The sequence below is a fragment of the Pipistrellus hanaki genome (genome assembly GCF_964339955.1).
Source record: "Pipistrellus hanaki genome assembly, chromosome: 5".
NCBI classification, from domain to species: domain Eukaryota; kingdom Metazoa; phylum Chordata; class Mammalia; order Chiroptera; family Vespertilionidae; genus Pipistrellus; species Pipistrellus hanaki.
In genome coordinates, this window is record NC_140507.1 from 72,924,389 (window position 1) to 72,947,042 (window position 22,654).

At 52.7% G+C, this 22,654-nt stretch overlaps 2 protein-coding genes across 8 annotated transcripts in view; both read right to left on the reverse strand.

Moving 5' to 3' along the window:
- Positions 1–459: 459 nt before the first annotated feature.
- Positions 460–11,969, reverse strand: MYDGF (myeloid derived growth factor). Its single transcript, XM_084883664.1, has 6 exons — positions 11,745–11,969; positions 10,662–10,712; positions 6,791–6,852; positions 4,055–4,136; positions 2,851–2,923; positions 460–1,409 (listed from the first exon to the last, which is right to left on the reverse strand). Exons 1-6 carry the CDS (start codon positions 11,919–11,921, stop codon positions 1,330–1,332), a joined length of 525 nt encoding a protein of 174 aa, XP_084739790.1. The 5' UTR covers positions 11,922–11,969; the 3' UTR covers positions 460–1,329.
- Positions 11,970–17,271: 5,302 nt separating this feature from the next.
- The window catches only part of DPP9 (dipeptidyl peptidase 9), a 36,083-nt gene continuing 30,700 nt past the window's right edge, over positions 17,272–22,654 (reverse strand). For 6 of the 7 annotated variants that reach the window (XM_084883632.1, XM_084883629.1, XM_084883633.1 and 3 more), the window contains 4 exons: positions 22,007–22,159; positions 21,218–21,360; positions 19,927–20,038; positions 17,272–18,213 (listed from right to left, as the gene is read on the reverse strand). In XM_084883632.1, coding sequence (XP_084739758.1) covers positions 18,121–18,213; positions 19,927–20,038; positions 21,218–21,360; positions 22,007–22,159 — 501 coding nt within the window. In that variant the 3' untranslated portion in view covers positions 17,272–18,120. Of the gene's footprint in view, positions 18,214–19,926; positions 20,039–21,217; positions 21,361–21,755; positions 21,891–22,006; positions 22,160–22,654 lie in introns of all 7 variants that reach the window. The other variant, XR_014794990.1, reaches the window with a different exon arrangement.

Genomic DNA, 22,654 nt, shown 5'->3' on the forward strand with positions numbered 1-22,654 from the left:
GATTTTTTTACAGAGAGGATGAGAGAGGAATACAGAGTCAGAAACATCGATGATAGAGAAACATCGATCAGCTGTCTCCTGCACACCCCGCACTGGGGTCGTGCCCGCAACCAAGCCACATGCCTTTGACCGGAATTGAACCCGGGACCCTTCATTCTGCAGGCCAACGCTCTATCCACTGAGCCAAACCGGTTTCGGCTACAGGTGAGACTTCGGACAGGACCCCAGATGCTCCCAGCTCACTGCTGCTCTGGGAAGTGGGCACAGCAGTGCCGGACCCTCAGGTTGGCACCGGTGAGTGAAGGTACAGAGAGGCTCCGTTGATCCAACATGGTGACTCCAATTAGGAAGGACCCGATTCACAGCCACACGTTTGCTCGTGGAGACACGGTCAGAAGTTAGACTCCCAGCCCCCCCACAGCCGGGAGACCAAGGCACCTCTGATTTGGGTTTCATTTATATTTATTTAATCGCCCTGCTATAACCTGGCTTTAGAAAACTAAGCAAAGCCACCACCTGGTCAAAAGAGCAGGTGGGCCGGGCAGTGGTCACCCCCCACCGGGGCCTGTGTGACCTGCTGGGAGCGCGGGTCTGCCGGACGGTCCCGGGAGGCGCAGCCCGGCCAGGAGCAGGCTCACGCTGCCCCCTCAGATCGCGTTGCTTTTGCACCTACAGAAAGGTTGTGCCTAAAACCCCGTGTCCTGGGGACACAGCCCCCGTTTCCAGGAGAGAAGGGAGTGGGCAGCCAGTCTCCTGCTGTTGTCACCGGGCCCGGGCCCTCGTCCCCTGCCAGGCGGCACCAGCACCAGACAGCTAGGCTATGCAGTTCCTTTTCACTCTTTTTTATTTAAATACAAAAGGACATTTCATTTCTTTCCAGTTAGTCTGGAAGGTGGTCTCCTGGGGAAATTGTAATAAAAGAGTCAACTTGAGGTCAGAGGGCAGCAGGACTTCTCTTCCCCGAGCACCGGAGCCTGGCCTGACCCCAAGGGGCCGCGCTGGCGCCAGGAGAGCTGCGACCCCCCCTTGTGCCGATGCCTCTCCTGGTAAGATCGGCAGCAGCGGGCTCGGTCCACGCTCCGGTTCGGAAGAGCGGGCGGGGGGTGGTGGTGGGGGAAGATGGGGAGCTGGTAGGGGGTGGGGGGACACAGTACCGCTCAACCTCCTGGCCCCTGGCCTTTGCCCCAGGGCCTCAGCCACCCTGGGGACCCCTCTGAGGGCAGCATCAGCCAGGCAGAAAACAACAGTGCCCCTAGAAAACCAGTAACGCCAGGTCTCACAGGCACTGCCCTTTCGGCAGATGAGAAAGCCGCCCACAGTGGGCGCCGGTCACAGCTCACTGCGTGCCGCCTTGGCCACGATCACCAGCTTGGACAGCTCGGCCTTGAACGCCCCGGGCCGGTGGGACACTGCAAAATAGGAAACGCATGGTAGTGCCCGTGAGACTGCCCGACGCTCCTGGGCCAGGGTAGGGCCCAGTGGGGACTGGCAGAGCGGGGAGCAGTCCCCAAAGCTAAGTGCATGTGGAAAGAAGCCCAGCCCCGAGTCTTACGGGTGAGACAGGAAAACGTGAAGAGGTTGGTGGGCCTTTCCTGAGGGCAGTGGGAGTCCACAGGAGAGCTCAAGGGGGGAAAATCGTGGTCCTTTTTGCCACACTGAAAACGAACGGCGGGGGCCAGGCGTATCACCGGCAAACTTGTTCAAGGACCATATGATGCCTTTATAGCAAATGCCACCCGCCACACCTAGCCAGACCCTGACTCCCTGTGCAATTCTAGTGTGTGCCCTAGGGCTCGGGCTCTGCTCCGTCCTTGGCCTCTGCTCTGAATGGTCCCCACGTCCTCAAGGGCCTGCAAGCAGGGCTCATCCAGACTCAGGCGCTTCCTCCCTAAGCACTGCCCATGCCGTCTTCCCGGGGTTTCATGCCTAGTGACATTCATAGCCACATGGTCTCTTCACCTCATCTTTCCCCTGAAACCAGGACCCTCTGGCTTCCCCCCTTGGCGAGCTCCCTGTCCATCATCCTAACCTCTCACTGGTCCACCCTTGCTCTGGACACCGAGCCCCAACTGCGAGCTCCCACCCCATTCTGCTCAGCATCAGCCCTTGGTGGCTAACATGGCTCAGAGGACTGGGTGGGTGGCTTTCAGGAGCTCAGGAGGTCCAATCTTTTGTTAATCGTCACCCAAGAGTGAGAGGGGAAGACAGAGAGAGAGAGAGAGAAAGTGATTGGTTGCCTCCTACATATGCCCCAACCGGGACCGAGGATGCAACCTGCAAGCGAGGTACTTGCCCTGATCAGGAATCAAACCTGTGGCCCTGTGTGTGCGGGCCAACACTCTACCTACTAAGAACACCGGCCAGGGCTGGGGATCGTGGTCACAGAGCACAGGACAGCCAGGCCGTATGGAGGTCACAGCGCTCCCATGGACCAGAGCTATCAATCAGGGATTGGCACAGCCTGGCCCGCCACTCTTGAGCTAAGGGCATTTAACAAAAATCTAAAGAAATGGCATTTTGTGACATGGGAAAGTGACATGGCATTCACATTTCCAAGTTCATCACGTATGAAAGTTTTGTTAGAACTTAGCCACATCCGCTCACTGACACGTGGTGTGCCCTTTGCCTGATGGGGCAGGTTGAGCAGTTGCAACAGAGGCCATGGGTCCCACAAACCTGAAAATATTTACTATAGGCCCTTTACAGGAACAGTTTGCGGATGCCTGGCCTGTAGCCCGGATGTGCCCTGCAACAGTGCTCCCTCACCGCGTGGCCCCGATGGCCCTCTGCTGTCACCTCCCCCCCACCCCCTGTATCTGGGTTCCATGTCCACAATCCACTCTTACACACCTGCTGTTTTGGTCACTTCAAATTCCTCATTTTTCAGGGGAACGTCATTCTCTTTTTCAAACGCAGCTTTGGACTGAAAGGAAAAAGTGAAACTTCCCTAATCAGGAAAGAACACGGTATGGTTTGCTTCCCCAAGAGGCACGGACTAAAACCGTGTGCGTTCACTGACGCTTCCTGAGCACATAGAGACCCAGGAGAAGTGGCTGGCTAATCTACTTAAGAGATTGTCAACTGGCTTAAAACTTCGTGCCTTCACTGCAAATCCTAGTAAGAAGGTATTTAATTCAATTTTTTTCTTAATTTATGGAAATGGGACAAGCACAGCAATCTCTTGAATGTGATTTTTAAAAATTAGAATTGTGCTCTCAAATGAACTAAAATAGAGTTTTAAAGGGACCCTGGAGAGTCATTAGTTCAAAGTGGGCCTGTGATGTGTCACCTTGGAGCAGCCATGTCTGCAGTTCCGCACTGACTACCGCCAGGTGCTGTGAGTCTCTGTGCTGTGAGAAAAGCCCATCCCCAGGGGGTCCTCCTTGCTGACCTGGGTGGCCCTGACTCAGAACAGAGCTGGGCTTCCCGGGACGGCAGAGCCAGCCCTGCCTCCAGCCTGCCTGGCCTCTGGAAACCAGGGCTGCTTGGTCAGTCCCGTGGCAGAAGCCAATTCCTGGCAAACAATCTCTACCTGGCTGCCCGGCTCCTAGTGGTTGTGCTGCTTAGTTGCACCTGAGCTGGTGGAAGTGGTAGAACACGGTAGGCTCTGCAGGGTGGCCGGCCTCTGGAGAGGGCTGTGGGGGTCAGGAGTGTGCAGAAGGCACTGCCCAGCCATGACACCCACACACATACCAGTGAGCCACACACCTGCCTCAGGGCCACTGCCACCCTTGCTGTCCCTCTTCGTGTCTCAGAGCTGAGCATCCAGGCCTGCCCTCTAGCTTCCTGCTGGCTTTTCCAATGGGGGCTCCGGCAGGAGACTGGCAGGCAGCAGGAGAGTGATGCCGGTGCCCACTTCCTGTCACACCTGCCTGCTGTCTCTGGAGGTCAGCAGGGTCCTGCTTTGGGCACCACCACCGCCTCTTTCCCTGCGCCCCCAAACCTGGGGTCGGCAGTGTCCCATGTTCTTCCAAGTTATGCTCGCCTCCTCCTCTTGCCTGTCTCCCCAGGGGACACCTCAGGCCACCCCCCAAAGTGCACAGCGGATACTCACATAGGCCATGCCGTACTCGATCTCGGCACCCCGCACCTCTGCCTTGAACTGAGTGAAGTACAGGTAGGACTTGCCCTGGGGCCTGCAGAGAAAGGTCAGGCGAGGGATCAGCCCAGGGCCGCGTGTTTCCAAGCACGGCTGACCGGGAAGTGTGGACCGGGCCCCTCCGCATCATTCCCTTTCCTGTTCCAGAACGTTCTTCTGGCTGGTTACTGACAATCCTCTGTCCCCTTCTGAAGGCAAGCTGTTCTAGGGCAGGGACCCTCATGCTCATTCACCAAATGCTTTTTATTGAGTGCCAATGACATCAGGTATTGCATGGGGGCTGCAGCATCCTGGAGGTGAGAAATACAGGAGTGAACTAGGAAGGGGAGGGGGAGGCTGGCCCAGGCAGAGGAAATGGCTGCTACAGAGTCCTCAGAGGGGGCAAGTGTTGGCATTTGATAAGCATGAGGTCTTATGGCCAGAGAGAGAGAGGAGCCAAGGGAGGAGGTCTGGTGCCCTAGCCAGGTTGGCTCAGTGGACAGAGTGTCAGCCGGCAGATTAAGGGTTCCAGGTTCGATTCTGGTCAAGGGCACGTACCTCAGTTGCAGGCCCGATCCCTGGCCCTGGTCAGGGCATGTGTGGGAGGCAACTGATCGATGTGATCTCTGACATCGATGTTTCTCTCTGTCTCTCTCCCTCTCTAAAAATCAACAGAAAAATATTGGGTGAAGATTAACACACACAAGAAAAGAGGAGGACTGGTGCCAACAAGGGGCTGATGATGTCTGCAGTGTAAAGAGCTCCAACGGGCCATGTGTGAAAAGCAGACATAACGAGGTGGGGAATAGAGAAGGGAGCAGGGAGGCCAGGGAGAAGGTGTTAGTGACGGGGGTGTGGAGGAAGGAGATGGTGGGACGGGGGTGTGGAGGAAGGAGATGGTGGGACGGGGGTGTGGGGGGAGGAGATGGTGGGACGGGGGTGTGGAGGGCGGAGATGGTGGGACGGGGGTGTGGGGGGAGGAGGTAGGGATAAAGAGGTGGCATCCAGGGAGTCTCCCAGATTCTCAAAACCTCTGCATGATGGAGGGTCAGTCCATGTCTGAAGCCTGGAGGCTGGGCCCATTTAGGCTGGACCTCGGCTGAGCAGGTGGCCCCATGGTGAGCAGGTGTCGGGCTCAGTGAGTCCTTGGGCCTGCATGGCCTGGGTCTGTGCCCCTGAGGGCTGGTGGCTCAGACTCCCTGAGAGAGGCAGCGAGCTGCACACGGTTAATGCAACCCAGTAAGGAGCCTTCCCCGTGATGAGGGCGTCCCAGGCTCCTTCCTGTGACACTTCTGAGGCCGGGAGATGTGGCTCAGGCAGGGTGACCTGATGAGGATGCTGGGCTCCTGGCCCCTGGGGCAGGCAGTGCAGCAGAAAGGCACGAATCTTCCCAATAGCACTCAGTAAGTACCTGCTGCTTGCTTAGCACTGAGACTGGGATGACACTGCAAGTGTGATTAAAACATGCTGTGTCACCCTGGCTGGGTGGCTCATTGGTTGGAGCATCATCCTGTACACCGAGAAAAGGTTATAGATTCAATTCCCGATTGGGGCACCTATGGGAGGCAAATGATCAATGTTCCTCTCTCTCTCTCTCCTCTAAAAATCAATAAAACATATCAGGTGAGGATTAAAAAAGAACGCATTAAGTCTGGCCAGTGTTGCTCAGTGGTTGAGCACTGACCCATATGCCAAGAGGTCCCTGGTTCCCGTCCTGGTCAGGGCACATGCCCGGGTTGCAGGCGTGGTCCCCATTAGGGAGCATACAGAAGACAGCTGACTGATGATACATCAATGTTTCTATCTGTCCCTCTCCTTTCCTCAAAGTCAATAAGAACATTTAAAAATGCATTAAAAAGTGTCGTGTCTTTATTGTATATGTCCAACTTAAAAACGCGCCACTTCCTTTCATTAATGGCAAGTCCCTGCCCTCCCACTGTGTCCAACTTGTTGATCTGTCCCGTGTGGGTGAAGCCACAGCTTGGACTTTCTGTCGGGCACACAAAAGTCTGAGAACTTGGCTCTGCTTGAGGTGACACATTTGAGGCGGAAGAGCCCCAGACAGAAGGGACATGATTCCATGATGTCCCATCCTCCTCCTCCCCACCCGGGGCTACGGGCTCCCTTTCCTCCATCCCTTCCCTGGCTCACCACTCGCTCAAGCTGGGCACCAGCAGTGGGTGAACAAGACATCAGTCCCTGGCAGGGAGACTGAGCCCATGAACCATGAGTGTGACTGAGGGTGACATGGCAGGTGAGCACTGGGGAGCCTGCCCCACTCTCTGGAGCTGAAGCTACTGCCTAGACTGCAGCCCCTCAGACCCCATAACCTGCTCTTGGCCTCAGTGTCAGCTTCCCTGGGGAGCTCTGCGGTCCCTGCCAACAAATGCCTCACTCTGGTGGGGGCTGCTGACATAGGGGAGCCTGCGCATGTGGGGAGGGGCAAGAAGATACATAAAAATCTCTCTGCTTTCTGCTCAATTTTGCTGTGAACCTAAAATTGCTCTAAAAAAAATGTCTACTAAGAAAAATAAAAACAAAAAAGAAGGTAAGACAGTACATTCATGCCCGCTGGCAGAAGCATAAAGAAGTCCTCCCTCTGTGCACTCCCTGCGTGCCCCTCCAGGGGTGCAGGGCCCCATTGGTGTGTCTGCCCCTCCTTCCCTGCTGCCCAGAGCAGCCTGAGCCCCCCTGCTGGGATCCACAGCTCACCTCCAGATGGTGCAGGTGAAGTGCTGCTGGTCTTCGCTGGTGCCCAGGCTCATCTGCCACTTCTGGGGAGAGGAGAAAGACGAGGGTCAGTCCAGACACACAGCCTGGCGAGCGTGGTGCCTCTGAGAGCTGCCCGTCTACGTCCAGCTCTGCAGTGAGGGAGCCTTTCCTGGACCCCCGCTGGAGCGTGCTTCCCGGTGCCCCCCCCTCTGCTCAGGGCAGTGAAACTCCTCTACGCGATACCACAACTGTTGATACACACCATTATACATTTGATCAAACCCACAAAATGCGCATCAAGAGGAAGCCCTAAGGTCAACTATGAACTTGGGGTGACAGTGATGCCAATGTAGGTTCACTACTCTGGTGGGGGCTGCTGACAATAGGGAGCCTGTGCATGTGGGGAGGGGCAAGAAGATACAACAAAATCTCTATGCCTTCTGCTCAGTTTTGCTGTGAACCTAAAACTGCCCTGAAAAATGATGCCTATTAAGGAAGAAAAAAAAAAGACAATACATTCATGCCTGCTTGCAGAGGCATAGTCCTCAGAAAAGACACAAGATTTTAATAAGTGTGGATACCTGTAGGATGTGGGCAGGAACTAGGCTAGAAGACACTGTTAATCTTTTATATGTTTTTCTTTTTGAATGATGTGAATGTATTAGCTACTTAAAAATTAAAACGTTAGCCTGGCCAGAGTGGCTCAGTGGTTTAGCATCAACCTATGAATCAGGTGGTCATGGTTTGATTCTATCAGGGCACATGCCTGGGTTGCGGGCTCGATCCCCAGCGTGGGGTGGCAAGAGGCAGCCAATCAATGATTCTCTCTTATCATTGATGTTTTTATCTCTTTCCCTCTCCCTTCCTATCTGAAATCAGTTAAAGTATATACTGAGTAATCAGATTATTATGATCTCTGAATGCATAATAATCTGGCCAGTGTATATCCTATATAATAAAAAGCTAATATGCAAATCGACCAGGAGTTCGACCAGCAGGCAGGCAGGCTGGCCAACCGCCCATGTCCCCTCCCCCTGGCCAGACTGGCTGGACCCCACCCATGCATGCACCAGGCCCCTAATACACACACACACACACACACACACACACACACACACACACACACACTCTGAGTGGATCATAATAATCTGGCCACTCAGTGTATATTTTAAAAAATTTTAAATTTGAACTGGTTCCAAAACATCCCACTACCTGTGTATTCTACCTTTTATAGCCTCTGGAACCCTGGCCAAAAGGGAATGGAAAACGCACTCTTATGTTCCAGGCTGCCTAAGGCACTTACTTCCAGAGTTTGTTAGTAAAATGAGTTTACAGTCCCTCCCAAGAGTAATAATGGACTCAGATTCCTGGTACTCCCCATTTAACATCAAAGCTTTTTCATTAATGTGAACAAGGCCATTTTTATGTTAATTAAATGGTCACTTAGATGCCTTTTGCCTGGAGCATCCATCTAGGAACAAATTACTAGTTTACACACACTGTACAATTCACCCTTTTAAAGTGTGTAATTCAAGCTGAAACCGGTTTGGCTCAGTGGATAGAGCCTCAGTCTGTGGACTGGAAGGTCCCGGGTTCGATTCTGGTCAAGGGCATGTACATTGGTTGCGGGCACATCCCCAGTAGGGGGTGTGCAGGAGGCAGCTGGTCGATGATTCTCTCTCATCGATGTTTCTAGCTATCTATCCCTCTCCCTTCCTCTCTGTGAAAAATCAATAAAACATATTAAAAAAGAAATAAATAAAATAAAGTGTGTAATTCAAAAAGCAGATCCAAGACGGCGGTGTTCGTGGACAGAGCTCGTCCCTCCTAAGAGCACATGAAATACTTAGCGCACTTCCTCCCGAGACAACTGTGAGTCAATTATACGGCTTCTGCACCACAAGGTATAGAAACCACACAGAGAAGGCTGAGAAAGCTCTCTGCAAGCTGAGAAGCCCAGAACCAGAGGAACCAGTGAGTGCCATCCTATATAATAAAAGGGTAATATGCAAATTGAGATTCTCAAAACCTCACGGCAGAACAGACCACTGAACCAGTCACTTTGAGGCAAACTGCCCACCTCTTGGTCCCTTTCCCCAGCTGGCAGGCTCCCATCACCTGATGGCCACCCTCGGTGGGGGCAGGGCCAGCAAGTGAGGGGGCGGAGGGGGGGACAGCCGACCTCTCATCCCCTCTCCCCCTGCACCTGTCACCTGATGAGGAGGGTGGGGTGCGGGAGGGGGCAGGCTGGCTTCAGGCAGCTGGGGAAGGTGGCCCTGATCCAGGCCAGGCCTAGGGACTGTACCGCACAGATTTCATGCACCGGGCCTCTAGTTATTTGTTTCCCCTCTCCATCCAGGTTCTCTGGCCAAACTGTAGGGTGTTGTAGCAGGTTCTCAGCCAGTCCCAGCTAGCTCCAGCAGGAAGAGGGTGCCATAGCATGCACACAGGGGCCCCTCCACCCTGAGATTGACCAGCAGGTATAACAGGGTGTCCCACTGGGCTGTGTGTGCACGTGGAGCCCCCTCCCCCGGTGAAAGTGCAAAGCTAGCAAAATATTGTAGTACCTGCCTATAAGGCTACCCTGGCCAGCGAAAGTACAGATAGTGAAACACTACTGTGTGCTCACACGGGGCTTCTCCTCCCAATGAAAATTCAGAGTTAGCAAAATGTTGTGGTACCCACACAGGAGTGCCCTTTGCGGAGTGAGTAGGGCACTGCTGTGTACTGGGTGTGCCCCACCCAGAGAAGGTGCAGAACTAGCAATGTGCGGCTGCGTACTCACACAAGGCTGCCTCATGAGGATGTGGTATGTATACACGATGGAGTATTATTCAGCACTAAAAAGGAATGAAATCTTGCCACTTGCAACAATAAGGATGGACCTAGAGTATAATTGTGCTAAGTGAAATAAGTCAGAAAGAGAAAGACAAATACCATATGGTTTCCTTATATGTGCAATCTAAAAAAAACAAAACAGAAACAGACCCATAGACATAGAGAACGAGCTGATGGTTACCAAAGAGGAGGGGATGGGGAAAAAAGGAAGTCTGGATATGGTGGGGCTGCTCCTTTGCTCTCTCAGAAGCAAAATCAAGGTGAAGGCCAGACCATATTCCCATTGGAGTTTGGGGTCTTCTTCCAACTCTACTGGTGGTGGCAGCATGAGTTCTTTGTGATTGTAGGACTGAAGCCCTTGTGTCTTTGCTGCCAGCAGAGGCCGCTCTCACCGTCTAAAGCAGTGGTCGCTGACCAGTGGTTCTCGGAGCACTGGTGGTCCTCGAGGTCCGAAAGGTTGGCGACCGCTGGTCTAACGGCCACTGGCACCTCTTGTGCAATGCGCCCTCTGGTGCTTAGAATCTATTTCACTTCCTCTTCTGCCATCAGATGGAGAAAATGGCCAGCAAGGAAAGGAGGGCCTCAGGCCTACATTGTGAGGCACTGAATTCTGACAACAAATTGCGCCTGGAAGACGAAAGGCCAGACTGCCTGACACCTTGATTTTAGCTTATGAAGCACCCAGCTGAGCCCTAGCACTTCTGACCTCCAGAACTGAGGGATGGTGAATGGGTGCTGTTTTAAGCTGATATATTTATGGTGACTTGTTAGTCAGCACAGAAAACAAATGCAACACCTCTAATAAAGCCTCCTGGGAATGGCAGATTCACAGCTCATGTCCCTCCTGTCCCGACATCCGTTCACTCTGTGGAACTATCTCACTTTAACATGAGCACTCTCGCATTTATTGGTTACGAAGAATTCAATGAGTGTAAGTTAACCCACCCATGACAACCTCATTATCCTGGGAGAACATCTCTGTATGAAAACAGATACCATCACACTAAATTACATGGAATTTTGTACAACTCACCTCATTGGTCCCTCCTTGAGAAGCATAGGTGAATACACAAGTATATTTGTCCTAGAAAACGGAATGGAAAAGAAGGCTTGGTAGGATGTAATCCTCAGTTCTTAAGGGGCAGGATCTTGGGATGTCTAAGAAGATCCTGCTTTTGAAAATCTACACTAAAGGAGAAGGAGGCAGAGGCAGATAGTGCTGGTGAGTGTCCCCGGAAGCCAGCCCGGCAAGGCCTCCTGGTGACTTGACAACCCAGAATTCCTCTTCCTGCCTCCCTACTAGTGAGCGCCTGGGTCAGGACAAACAACCCCTGCGGCTTATTGGGAGTAAAGAATGGGAAGGAGGCGGCCACACCCCCTCTAACACCCACCCCTCTAGGAGCTGGGGCTCTGGGACAGCCGCAGGCCCCCTTTGGAAGCTGAAACACCTGGGGCCCGTATCTGCGCTGCTATGGCTCTTGGACAGGTGCAAACCTCTCTGAGCCTCTGTTCCTTCATCTGCAAAATAGGCCTAACATAAAAAGCAATCGGCACAGTACCAGGCTGTAGATTAGCATTCAACAAACAGCTGCAATCGATACTATCTCAGACATGAAGAAGGAGATGAAAGGGGCAGCGACTTCTCCAACAAGTTGGGGACAAAGCCGGGGGTCTCAGGAAAGGAGGACCTGGCCTCACACTTCAGTGACACGAAAGATGGGGGACCTTGTGCAATGGCAGAAAGAGCAACGTCTGTGCACTTCCGAGTCATATCTGCAAGGGGACCGACCTTCTGCGGGACCTGGAGCCGCGTTCCCAAAGGCTCCAGCTCCCCTCCCCTCTCCCCACCTGTGTCTCCAACTGCAGCTCCCCTCCCCACCTGTGTCCGCCCGGCCTCCAATGGTGGGGAACTCGCCTGGGTCTGGGGGATAGGGCTGCTGGGCATGTGAGAGGCGGCAGGGACTGAGGACAGTGACCCAGCTCCCTCAAAGTTCCAGCCCCCCAAGTTCGCACTCACACTGAGGCCCACCCCCCGAAGTCTGAGCCAAAGTCGAGCAGCAACCCCTCCCCAAATCCCGTCCCCCCCGCGGGCACTTCGCTCGGCGGCGGCAGTTACCCCAGGGCCCACGTTCTGGGAGAAGGTGTGTACGACGCCGCCGGGCCGCACGTCAAACGCCACCGTCGTGGGCTCGGACACCGCCTCTGCCGGCCTCAGCGCCACGGCCGCCAGGAGCAGCGCAGCCCACAAGCTCGCACCGCCGCCGCGGTTCCTCCTTCCGCTGGGCGCCGCCATCTTGAGATCGGGCCCGCTGGGCCTGGACGTCGGACGGGGCGCGGCGAGGGACACGTTGGGCGTCCCCCGGGGGCCACGTCAGCGGCGGCGCGATCACGTGACCGGGAGCGCCCGGCCCGCTCTGGCCGCCATCTTGGGGCGGGGCTTGGGAGTGCGGGGAGCGTCCGCGGTCAGTGGTCTTGGTTCCGTCGTCCCTGACCAAACTCAGCTCTTCCAGTTGGTGAATGTACAAGGAATGAGGGAAAGAAAAGAGCCACTAAAATTTAAACGAATGAACGTGAACTGTGTGAGGGCAATGGAAGGTGGCCACTGGGAAAATACCTCATAATTGTGGCAGCCAAGATCCTAAAAATTGGTGGTGGAAAGTTATGAGAAGCAGGATATTTGCATAATCTTAAAGTATTTCCCCCCCAAGATACTTGTTGATTACAACGAGAAAAAGAGTAATGTTACAATAGAGACACCACCTTAGCCCAATGATCAAAGTTAACATCACCAAAAATGAGACTGTTACGTCACGGAGCCACCCACCGGATGCACCTCTGGAATTCCTGCCCAAAATGCTGGCTCTCAATCTAATTATAAGCAAACATCAGACACACCAGCGGTACTTTTCAAAAATGTCATGAAAGAGAGCTGAGGAGCCATCACAGAATAAGGAGATCAAGACCACGAAAAATAAAATTAAAAATTAAAAAAGACCATTAAGCTGCAATTGAAGGTCCTGGCTTGGATACTTTTCTTAATTCCGGCTTCTATCCTAAAAATATCATATATTGCGGGCGGCAAAAAACACATTTTTTTTTTTTTACTATTTTTAAAAAATATTTTTATTGATTTTTTACAGAGAGGAAGGGAGAGAGAATTATAAACATCGATGAGAGAGAAACATCAATCAGCTGCCTCCTGCACAACCTCCCACTGGGGATGTGCCCACAAACAAAGTACTTAACCTGAATCAAACCCGGGACCCTTGAGTCTGCAAGCCGATGCTCTATCCACTGAGCCAAACCGGTTAGGGAAAAAGCACATTTCTTTTCACATTTCTGGAGGGTGGCAAGGGCAAGGTCAAGGCTTGGGCAGCTTTGTGTGTCTATTTAGGGCCCACTTCCTGGTTTAGACTGCTCTCCTGCCTGTCCTCACCAGGGGAAGGGGTGCCCCAGTTCTCTGGGGTCTCTTGTAAAAGGACACTGATCCCATTCATGGGGCTCCATCCTTATGACCTAATCAACCCCCAACTTCCCCATCTAACACTATCACGTTGGAGGTTAGGTTTCAACTCCATTTGGGGAAACATAAGCATCAGCCAGAAAAGCCCTCGACCAGAAAAAAGACTTTACAGGGAGAAATGTTGAAATTCAATAAGGTCTGTATACGTCTATGTACATGATAAGACGTGTTGATGTTAATTTCCTGGCTTTAACACCTGGTTTGTGCCATGTTAACTTTAGGGGAAGATGAGCAAGGGACATTAGAGAATTCTATTTCAAAATAAAAATCTAAGAGAAAATAACCCTTACCTCAGGAGTTGCCAGGAGGACTGATGGAGGGACTGCAGGTAAGAACTCTAAATTCTAGGTGCTACTAGCATTAGATGCCAATGAAGAAAGCCCAGATTTTCAACTACAGAAGGAATCATTTTGTGTCTGTGTGCAGAGGTGGGTCACAAATTGCTTAGCATTTCAAGAAACCCCTGGTGGCCAGGAGTGTCCAGAATTAAGCCTCTTTTCCTAGTTCTTCCTGACTTGAAAGAACAGAATGAAGAGAGAAAATGTCACAGGTAACCCTTAAGCTGGACTGAATCACACTCAAATCTCTCATCATTTACATTCAACCCCTCATCCCCCCCGTCCCTCCCCGAGGATGAAGGTCAGTGTCCAGAGGTCAGGAGGCTCCTATAGAAGGCTGACTGCTCCGCAGATAACCTCAACTTCAGAATTCACGCTCTTTGGCAGTGGCAGCCTGTCCTACATAGAGATACCTGCTTGTGTTAAGAAATTTCCTCCTGGATTCATTGGAAATTGGTTCCATCAATTGGTTCTGCTATCCTGTTTATTTGTTTTACACAGCATGGTTCCATTCATGTCTTTCCTATTCTCGCCTGCGTCTGACCTTCAGCCTGTAACTGTGAAGAATCTAATTAGTGGCCAAGAGCTGTTGTTAATAATACATTGTATTTCAATTATGAACTTATTGGATATCCTGCTAAAGAGGGGTAGAGTGTGTGTGTGTGTGTGTGTGTGTGTATAGAAAGACTGAGCCCCAAGACTCTTGTTTTTCCTTTTTGCCTCAAAACACACATACACAACACACACACTAAAGGAGTTTAAAGAAAAAGCCACCCTTCACACTAAAGTTTAAAGAAAAAGCCATCATTCCAAAGGCCCTGCTTTCTAGCCATGACATGAAACCTAGCAGTTCTAAAAGAAACAACTCATGACTCAGTATCAGACTTCTCTCTCAGGACGCCATAGCCTGGGTGGGTGTGGATATAAAGGGGCCACTCAAAGGGGCTCCGTGGTGGTGAATAAACAATTCTGTTTTCATTGTGGTGGTGGTTACAGGAACCTGCTCAGGTGACAGTGGAACAGAACTACACACACACACACACACACACACACACACACACACGAGTGCATGCGAAATATTTTAAAGTGTAAGGGTTAGTCTAGTTAATTGCATTGTATTGTCAATTCCCTGGTTTGACAACGTACTATGGTTAAGATGTAATCTGGGTGATAGGTACATGGGACTCTGTGCTATTTTTGCAACTTCCTATATATTATTTAAATTTTTTAAAATTAATTTCAGAGAAAGGGAGAGAAAGGGATAAAAACATCAATGATGAGAATTACTGATTGGCTGCCTCCTGCACATCCCTGACTGGGGATTGAGCCTGCAACCCAGAAATGTGCCCTGTTGAGGAATAAAACCGTGACCTCCTTGTTCATAGATTGATGCTCAGCCACCGAGCCACACTGGCTGGGATGTCTAGTTATTTTTGAAAAATAACATAAACATGTTTGAAAAGAAAAGGACAAACCAGGAAAATATCTGCAATTGATATGACAGGGTTTTATGTCTACCACATATGGGTTCTTGCCAATTAGGAAGAGATGAGCAGTTACACTGGGAAAGGAATCAAGCACGTGCACAGGTAACCCCAACTAGCATCAGGGACCCTCCCGCTCATGGAATCCCCATCAGGTGGAGGAAACAGTGGCCACGTATCAACAGGAAGAAACAGACATCTCTAACCTGCCACCTTCAGATACTGAGACCTGTCACACTTGTGCTTTTGTAGCTGCCCCCTTCCTGTTGGCACCTCATTTGTTTCCACCTCGTTATCAGGGCAGGAATGTGACTAACCAAAATCTGGCCATCAGATGCTGCCTCATGACAATCTGAATGTTGGACTGAATGAGGCAGGGGTAGGAGGTTACGATGAAGAGTTCCTGCTTTGACATGATTGAGGGTTGCCAGCCGCCAAGTCTCCTGGGGCAACCCGAGTCCCCTTTCTCACCAGTTTCTATCATTCTGTGACTTATGGCTGGTTTCCCCTCCATTTTATTTCACAGTGGGTTAAGTAAAAGACATCTTTTTCCTGAGATGATTTTAGCTATCTTACCCGTAAAACATTTTGAAATCAGCAACATAGTCCAATTTTCAACCTGTATGACAATGAACTAATTTCCTTCATATGTAGTGTCTACAAATCAATGAGGTTAATAGATAAAAAGGGGGCAAATTATTACTAGTAAATTAGTGTCTTTAAAACATGAAAATATTCCCACACATAAAAATTTTTTTAGTTCAAGTTACAGTGAGATGCCATGTTTCACCTCTTAAGATTGAAGATAAAAATGTCTGAAAACACGTAACACTGTTTGTGAAGGAGTGTAGAAACTGACACTCTTCTTCCCTCTTGGCAAAGTGCACACTGAGGCGTTCTCTTTGGAAGGCAAGTTGGCAGTATTCTTCAAAAAGTAAAAATGAATATGCCTTTGATAATTCTAGGAATTTACTCAATAAATTCAAACATATGCCCAAAATATGTACAAAGCTATTGGTTACGGTATCATTTATACCAGTTGTTCAATTACAGCCTCTGGGTTGAATCTGGCTACAGGCCTGGTTTTGTAAATAAAGTTTTATTGGCACACAGCTATACCTACACTTTACATATCATTGGTGGCTGCTTTTGAACTACAAGGGTGAAGCTGAATAGTTGGAACACAGACTATCTGGCCTATAAAGCCCAAAATATTTACTATCTGGCTCTTTACAGAGGCCAGCTAACCCTTATATTGACTAACATAAAAAGTCCAGAATAACTTTTATTATTCCTTGATAGGTTCCTGACAAAATAACTTATAGAACATTCACAAAGCTGAAGAGAATGCAGCTATCAATATTAAAAATAGAGACTTGGGCCAAAACCGGTTTGGCTCAGTGGGTAGAGCGTCGGCCTGCGGACTGAAAGGTCCCAGGTTCGATTCCGGTCAAGGGCATGTACCTTGGTTGTGGGCACGTCCCCAGTAGGGGGTGTGCAAGAGGCAGCTGGTCGACGTTTCTCTCTCATCGACGTTTCTACCTCTCTATCCCTCTCTCTTCCTCTCTGTAAAAAATCAATAAAATATATTGAAGAAAAAATAGAGATTGGGACAAAGGGCCTCTTGTACTTATTTTTTAAGCAATTAAAAGTAAAGGTAGAGCTTCCCAAAGGATGGAGAGGATGACTGCACTCGGCAAGGCCATTCTGCTGTCAGGAACTCAAACGCCCTGCGTGCCTTTCCACAGGCACCGCCTGCAGTCCCCTGGCTCTCTCTGCTGTCGGGACAAACACGAAGGGGGCGTGTCCTGGTGCCTGAAACACGGACTCACGTCTCTGGACAAGCACACGCAAAAGGAAGCAATGGTGGCCCACAGAGCACCCAGCCAGAAGGACGCTGTACCTTGGGCTGTGCTGTTGCCCTGGGAAAACCGCCCTCCGCACCCTATGCTGGATCCTGAGCGACACATCAGGACTGTGGGGACTGTCTTCACTGGGCCACTGAGGAGCAGGGCATCATCCAGCCAGGGCATGGTGCCCCTCCCTCTTTTGTGCCAAGGCGTCCAGGGCTGACTACCAAGACCGCCATGCCTTTGGCTCTGCCACCTCCTAGACCCTGCATATTCCAAAAGGCCCTCATCCCCGTCCCCAGGGCTTAGAAGGAAACGCAGGCAGGTGGCAACGCTTCCATCTGGAATCGTTTAATGAGCCTACTTCTTACACGCATAATTATAAAAGAATAAGAATCGACAAAAATATTTTCTTTCCTTAATATGTAGAGGTGGTTTGTTTCTGGGGTTCTTTTCTGCCCGCCCCTGGCAGAACTCTTGGCAGGGAGGGAAAGGAAGGAGTAAATAACCCTGAGGTGGGGATGGTTCCCCTCCCAACCTGGAATCTGGTCTGTGTGGGCCAGGCAGACGCGTGGCTGGAGGGACGGGGTGGGCAGCAGCCGCTGGCCAGCAGAGACCGAAGCTGACCAAGTTCGGAGCCTGACCAGGAGCTGGGGAAAGGCGGGCCCAGGAGGCTGCCTGCACCGTGTGCAGTGCTCACACCTGCTGGCCACCACTCCCAACTCTGGGCTCCGAAAGAGGCGGGGCGCACTGGGTGCTGGCTGGGCTGAACCCCGTTACTCAGCGGCAGACCCCAATTCTAGATTTCAGCACCCCTTGCTTTCTGTCTTTTAAATAATTATGAAAGCTGTCCCCAAAAACAAAACACAAGTAGGAAATGGGGCTGGTTAGGAGAAAAGGCAACCGATCGCATGCTTCCGGGCTGGGTGCAGTGTGGGCCAGGGCCCAGGAGGCAGACCCACCGGCTCCAGCGCCCAGCGGAGTTCAGGCGTCCTGCTCCCGGACAACGGGAAGAGGGGGTGGCTTCAGGAAGTGCCCTGTGGGTGTCAGCCACATCTCTCCGTCTTGGCAACCAAGAAGCAACAGGCAAGGAACCCAGGAGCATTTTTAAAAATGATAAAAGACGTCGGGACATCAAGGCGGTGGCTCTTGGGCCTGGGCAGTCCAGCAGGGGCTATGGTGAGGGCACTGCAGGTCCTCCCGCCTGGTCTCCCTGGTGGTGGTGGTGGTGGTAGTGGTGGTGGCAGCGGCGGAGAAACCACTTGTGCTCTAGGTGTGCAGCCGAGGGCCACGGCCCTCAGAGGTATTCTTGTAGAAAGTGCAGCAGCGTGACTTCATAGTGCTCGCCGGACTCAGGGCAGCGGATGCTGTGTCTCTCGTTGGGGTAGATCTGCGTGGACAGAGAAGGCAGGCCTGGTGGCACCGAGCGACCCTGCTGGCCTACCCTGGCACTCTGGAGCCCCTCCCCCTTTCTGGCTCAGGGCATCACACCTCAGGGACGGTGCTACCACCCACTCCTGCACGGAGGCAAGAGCGTGAACCAAGCTCCCACCCCCAACAGTGTTATCTCACTTCCAGTTTCTCCTGGGGAGGCGCTCTAAAGGCTTCCCCTGAGAAGTTCATTCAGCTCTCACAGCCTCACTGGGAGGCAGGGGGTACTTGTGCCCATTTCACAGATGAGGAAGTGAGGCCCAAGGCTAACAGACCTGCCACTTATGATCACATAGGAGGGAACAACTATCTCAGCTACCTGACCAAGATTTCAGGCTCAGAGGGACATTTGTGATTCCATCCTCGGCCCGCCTGACTTCTGCCCTCATCTGCAGCTGCCTCTGGCCTACTTGTGAGAAGCATATGTGGCTGGGGGTGGGGTTGCCGAGAGGCACTCTAACAGTTCTTCACCTTCACAGAAGCTCTGCCCTTGCCTTGGCCAGGCGGCTTAGTTGGTTAGAGCGTTGTCATGTACACCAAAAGGTCGTGGGTTCAATCCCTGGTCAGGGCACATACCTAGGTTATAGGTTCGATCCCCAAGTGAGATGCATAAGGGAGATAACTGATCAATGTTTCTCTCTCTTTCCCACCCTTCCTGTCTCTCTAAAATCAATAAACCTACCCTTGAGTGAGGAGTAAAAAAAACCAAAAACAACTCTGCCTGCTTCCCTCCTGTCAAGTTTGACAGGACAGAGCGCATGGAGGTGTCTGGGAAGCAGAAATACATCATGGCAGCATGTGACCAAATCTGTCCCTCTTGCCTCCAGAATTCCTCCACAACCCACTGGGCTTCTTGCTCCCCACTGCTGACCCCTTTCCTGCCAGGACAACTGACTATGGCTCAAGTCCTACTGGCCCGTCTACAGGGCAGCCAGGGGGATGCTGGTCACACAGCAAGCAAAACAGTTCCAGTCCTGCTCTCAGGGCCAGACACCGCTTCTCTTCCTTAGAACAAAATCCAGGCAAGGCCACGCCCCCTCAACCAAGACTCACCCCCTAAATGCCAGCGTTTAGCCACCCCCCCACCCCAAGGCCCACCCCTTACTAATAAAGCACTATCCCTTTCCCAACACCCTACTTTTCACTTGAGGCCCCAGCCACCTGGGCCTGCCCTGGTCTCCAACTCCTCTCTGGCTTACTCCCCAAGCCACTCTCGTCTCCTGTCCAAGCTGCTCCATCCAACTGGTTTCCTGGGTCTGGTGTCCTCCACACACCTCCCCGACCCTGGGGCCTGGCTGACTCCCCAACTTAGTCTTTAGTTCCCTTAAAATGCCACCGCTTTAGGGAATTTTCAGACAGCCCAGCCAATACCCTTCCCAGATGCTTGCAGAACCCTGGACAGTTCCTCCAAGTTTCTTGGTTTAAAACCATGTCTATGATAATTGCAGTTGCATGACCACCCTCCACCAGGCTCTGGGCTGGGGTGAGTCTAGCTGTGTTCCCAGCACCGGGGCAGCATGAACCCGGAGCAATCAACCCAGGACTGCTGCATCCAGGACAAATGGGCATTGGCTACAGGGAGCCCAGGGAGAGGTGGCAAGTGCAGTGAGAGGTGATGCCACCTGGATTGCCACTGCCCGGGAGGGACCCAAAGCATCCAGGAGCCACCCACCTGGAGCTGGTAAGGTTTTCCGGCTCGAATCAGCTGGGAGACGAGAAAGTTCGTGTGGAAAAAGTGCACGTTCTCATCCAGGAAGCCGTGCAGGATGAGCAGGCGGTTGGGCCTGGAAGACAAGGTGGGGTGAGGGTCTGAGGTTACCCTCCTCTCCCACCCAGAGGCAGTCCCAGTGTCCTTCTCCAGCCCAGGGGCAGCAAGGGCGGCAGTAACAGGTAGCGGAGGGAGAGGGTTGGGGGAAGGGAAACACACTGACCTAAATGGTGGGTCAGGGAGACCTCACTTCCGGGCAAGGGTGTTCTTGGCTATGCAATGGCCTGAGCTACAGGAAAGCTTTCAGGCAGTGCTGCCCCGAGGTTACAGACCTGCCCAACCCAAAAGTCACCACCACACATGGCTACTGAGCACTTGAAATGTGGCAAAAGTGGCCATATTTGATTTTAAAAAGTAATTTATTGGGGTGAAGTTCACATAGCCTGAAGTTAACTCATTTTAAAGCAAAATTTCAGGGGCATTTCGTGTACTCTCAAGGTTGTACAACCATCACCTCTATCTAGTCCCAGAACATTCCAACACCCCAAAGCAAAACCCCACGGCCATCAGCAGTCATTTCCACACCCTGGCAACCAGCAATCTGCGTCTGTCTCGATGGATGAATGGATGATCTCAGTGGATGTGCATGAGTATGAGCTTAAGTAGATGGCACAGGTCTAGAGCAGGGGTTTCGAGTTTGGCTGCACGTTGGTCTCCCCAGGGAGCCCAGGTGGGGTTAGAGGTAAAGGGAACCCCACCATGGAAGGCATGGGAGCCCAGCATACGTTCAGACAGAGCCACAGCTGAAAGTGGCAACACTGATGTCTTTAATCAGAGAATCAGGTGCCATTGCCAACGGCATGCCATGGGACATCTGAGCTGGTCCGATGGATCCAGTGTTTCAACCATGTGGATCTGGGTCCCAAACCACAGAGAGCCAAAACCCACAAGACAAAGGCTGTTCATGCTGCAGACCAACTGATGGGCCTCTGGCGGGCCATGTGCTTGGGTAAGGAGGGTGCCCACACATGCAGTGGTACAAACCTAGAACTTTCTTAGAGCATTCTGAGGGCAGGGCCAGGGGCCTCCCTCCCAGAGCACCCAGACACCCACCTCCTGGGAGAGCGGAGAGGAGACCGGGCTGCGGGCGGGACGTGAGGCAGAAGCAGGGAGCGGGAGGAGCGAAAGCCAGGGAGCAGTGTCAGAGGCAGGAGCGCCGGTGACTCAGAACTGCCGGGGCAGGGAGGGGCCTTACTCGTTGGGCAGCTTCTCCACGTGCAGGGCCACGGAGCCTGCCTCATAGCCAAGTTGGTTGTTCTCCGGGACGTCCATATAACGTTCCGTGTACCCTGTGTCATAGGCCATCCAGACCGTGACCGGGGCACCTGCGATGGCCACCTGAGGGCCACAGTGGATGGACAGGGCAGAGAGAGAGAGAGAGAGAGAGAGAGAGAGAGAGAGAGAGAGAGAGAGAGAGAGAGGAGAGACACATGCACATGGGTCAGGTTTCAGGAGCCCTCGTTCAACTGGCTGTCCCGGGGCCTCCCCCGGAGGACATGAGTGGGCATGCACACGGAGGGGGGGCTGGCAGGGAGGGGCCCTCAGACCGTGTCCCCCGTGGCCTGTGTGCTGTCGAGGGAGGGTGAATTGAACGGGCATGTTTAGGCCGGGATCAGCTCCTCCCTGGTCCCACTGCCTTTCTGCCTCCTCCTCCTCATCGCCGCCCCGCGGTGCCCGGACAGTGCTGCCGGCCTGGGAGTCCCTCCCCCGAAGCTCTTCACACCATGCCCCACCTCTGCCCATCCGAGGCCGGGGTCCCAGGCTCAGCCTCCCACAGAGAGCTGCTGGCGGGGTTTTGTGCAGCCGGATGCCATCCTGGGGTCAGCAGTGGCGGGCAATGAGGAGGGGGGCTCGGCCCCGTGGGGCTGCTGCGGGGAGAAACAGCCACGTGGCAAAGCCCCTGCCGAGACGCCTCCCCCACGGGCTCCAAGGGGCACGGGCGGGCGCTAGTGGAGAGGAGGGAGGGCGCGCGGGCAGGACCCACCTTGAACACTTGAGGCTTGTGGATCAGCCCCATGAGCGAGAGGAAGCCTCCGTAGGACCAGCCGTGGATGGCCACCCGGCTCAGGTCGATGAAGCCATACTTCTGGGCCACGAACTGCAGGCCCTCCACCTGGTCCTCAATCTCCACCTGGCCCTGGGGACGAGGCCGGGGACCTCTCAGCGGCTCCTCCCACTGCCGCCCACCTCTGCCCGTGAGGAGCCCGCTCCCTCTTGGATCAAAGCTCCATTCACACTGCTCCCCGGGGCCGTGGTCAGACGGGCCTGGTACCAACCCTGCCCTGCTACCTCCTGGCTGTTACTTTGAGAAAGTCACATCCTCTCTCTGGGCCTCAGTTTTCCCACCCCAAAATGAGGGTGTTAACCTGAATAGGACCCATTTTACAGTAGACATGAGGGTAACATGAGGGTAGTGTCCTACAATTAGAGGTATGGCACACGCTAGTGCTCAATGAATAGTTGGTGTCAACATCTTCACCACCACCATCATCATCACCATCACCACAATCACTACTGTCACCACCATCATCTTCACCATCACTACCACCACCACCATCATCATATCATCAACACAGCCTTCACCATCATCATCACATCCGTCATCACCATCATTATCATCACCACATCCTCA